Source organism: Polistes canadensis, unplaced genomic scaffold (genome assembly GCF_001313835.1).
Source record: "Polistes canadensis isolate GaletaPanama2010 unplaced genomic scaffold, ASM131383v1 scaffold_473, whole genome shotgun sequence".
Taxonomy (NCBI): Eukaryota; Metazoa; Arthropoda; class Insecta; order Hymenoptera; family Vespidae; genus Polistes; species Polistes canadensis.
The window spans coordinates 40844-42908 of NW_014570020.1; the positions used below are offsets into that span (position 1 = coordinate 40844).

General features: G+C 42.7%; 1 protein-coding gene across 1 annotated transcript in view; it reads left to right on the plus strand.

Annotated features, from left to right (window-relative positions):
• Positions 1–1462: 1462 nt before the first annotated feature.
• The window catches only part of LOC106792556, a 5661-nt gene continuing 5058 nt past the window's right edge, over positions 1463–2065 (plus strand). Inside the window, exon 1 of the mRNA XM_014759025.1 lies at positions 1463–1795. Coding sequence (XP_014614511.1) covers positions 1463–1795 — 333 coding nt within the window. The remainder of the gene's footprint in view (positions 1796–2065) is intronic.

Consider the following 2065-nt stretch of genomic DNA (forward strand, 5'->3'; position numbering starts at 1 on the left):
AATGTGATAGTTTTGGACTACGGTTTAATTCAGAAAGCAGCGAAAATTTTTCCGAAATATATTGAAAAATTTATAGTGACGGTAAAATGTGCCATTAGTAGCAAGACAGAATAGATTTTAGGTTGACAACAATCGAGTTTCGTTGAAAAAGAATAGAGTTCTTCACGTAAAGTAACCAAAAAATGTTGTAATAAAATGATTTTTTTTCATTCTTTGGACTGCAGTTTTGAAAATATAAATGTTATTTGCTGGATTTTATTGAACGAAACATGTTCGAAAATTGCGCCCCTTAGACTAGATAGCAGCACCTTTTGGCTAGCATGATTAATGCGCCGTCTGTTATCGCTGAGAAGAAGACATATCGATTGTTCTTATTGATCAATSGATCACGCCACTTAACGTGTCAATAAGTCATTGGTCCCCTGTGACGTCATCTTCTGCGTGCTACTTTCCTATTGATTGTTTGTCCTCTCTTCCTTGCGAAGAACTCGCTTATTGGTCTATTGTCTTTTTTTCACTTCCGCTCTGTTCCTCTAATCGAACCGAAAAGTGGCGTGGTCCGACAAAATCTCTTACGAAGTGAAACAGTGCGGACGCATCTTTAACAATTCCTGAAAATATATGAATCATCTCATAGTCTCTTATCTCGGTTTTTCCTCAACTAGACCATCTCCATATTCTTTCTCTCACCGTTCCATCTCATCTCTTATCACGCTTTTCCTCATGTAGTCCATCTCTTTTTACTCTCTCTCACTAACGGCCTCTCGTGCTTCGTACATCCGGTACACGTGGCGTGATATCCGGTACACGTGGCGTCGCTTATCTATTACTGCTTGAATAAAATCTATTATACTTTCGCTATCTCTATTTCTTTCTGTTAGAATTTGGTAATTAAATCTTGTAACACATAATTCTACCAGTAAATTCTTCATCTATACAGTCCACTAGCCTATCTCGCCTATCTCCTTGTCTTTTCTTAGTGCATCTCATTCAAATCTATCAATTTCTTTCTATCTTCGAACATTTTTTGGTCCTTCGAGCCGGATCCTAGAGGTTTTTTGTGTAAGTGTAACAAGATTTAAAGTTTGTGAAAAGTGTCGTGTACACCCCTGTCGCATTGCTGAGCACCCTGGACGTTGTGCTGCGACAGGAAAATCAGTTCAAGGGACCGTGAGCGCAGTTTGAACTTCAGTGTGTATCTCATCCCATAATTCAGACATATCGTTATATAATAGGCTTCTCAAAGACGAGGGTGATAATGCCGCGTCGAGTGCTCGTTTGGTTCTTACGTCTCTAGTTCACTAGGGAAAATCTAGGTGGCGCGGGAATCTGGCACTCTGGAATTATCGCCATCTCCCCACCCACGGAGAGTGTAGCGTGTGCCTCGTCATCTCAGGAAGTAGTGGGGGTGGCCCCACTACTACACTACAGTCTCGCCTAGTCACCGCAATCCTGCCTCAAGATGGCAGCGAAACTAGCGCTGCAAGAGGCGCGGGCTACCACTATCTCGAATCTAACTGCCAATGCAAAAAACTTTCACGCTATGGACCTCTCAACCGCTGTCGACACAAGGGAGTTGCTTCGATCAGCATGGTCAAAGTTTGATACCGAACACGACCGCATCGTATCGTCATCTCGCGAAACAGCAATGGAACAGTCGTATTTTAAGGAAAACCGGTACGATGCGACCTTGCGGGCATATCTAGGCGGAGTAACGCTGTTAAACTTGCGGATAGAAGAACTCTCCCAGCAAGTACCGCCTGTCAAATCTCAAAGAGCATCTCGTTTCAGGACGGTACTTCCCAACATCTCATTACCGAAGTTTTCCGGTGCCTTCTCAGAGTAGAGACCCTTTGAGGAACTATTTTCTTTAATGATAAAACACAACTCAGACCTCTCACAAGTGGAGAAGTTACACTATCTCAGAACCAGCCTGGAGGGAGAAGCGGCTAAAGTCATCTCAGATCTGAAATTATCCGCTGATTCTTTTACGATAGCATGGAATAGATTGTCAGACAGATTCGACAACAAACGCCTACTAATCCTGGCTCATCTCGATAGGCTG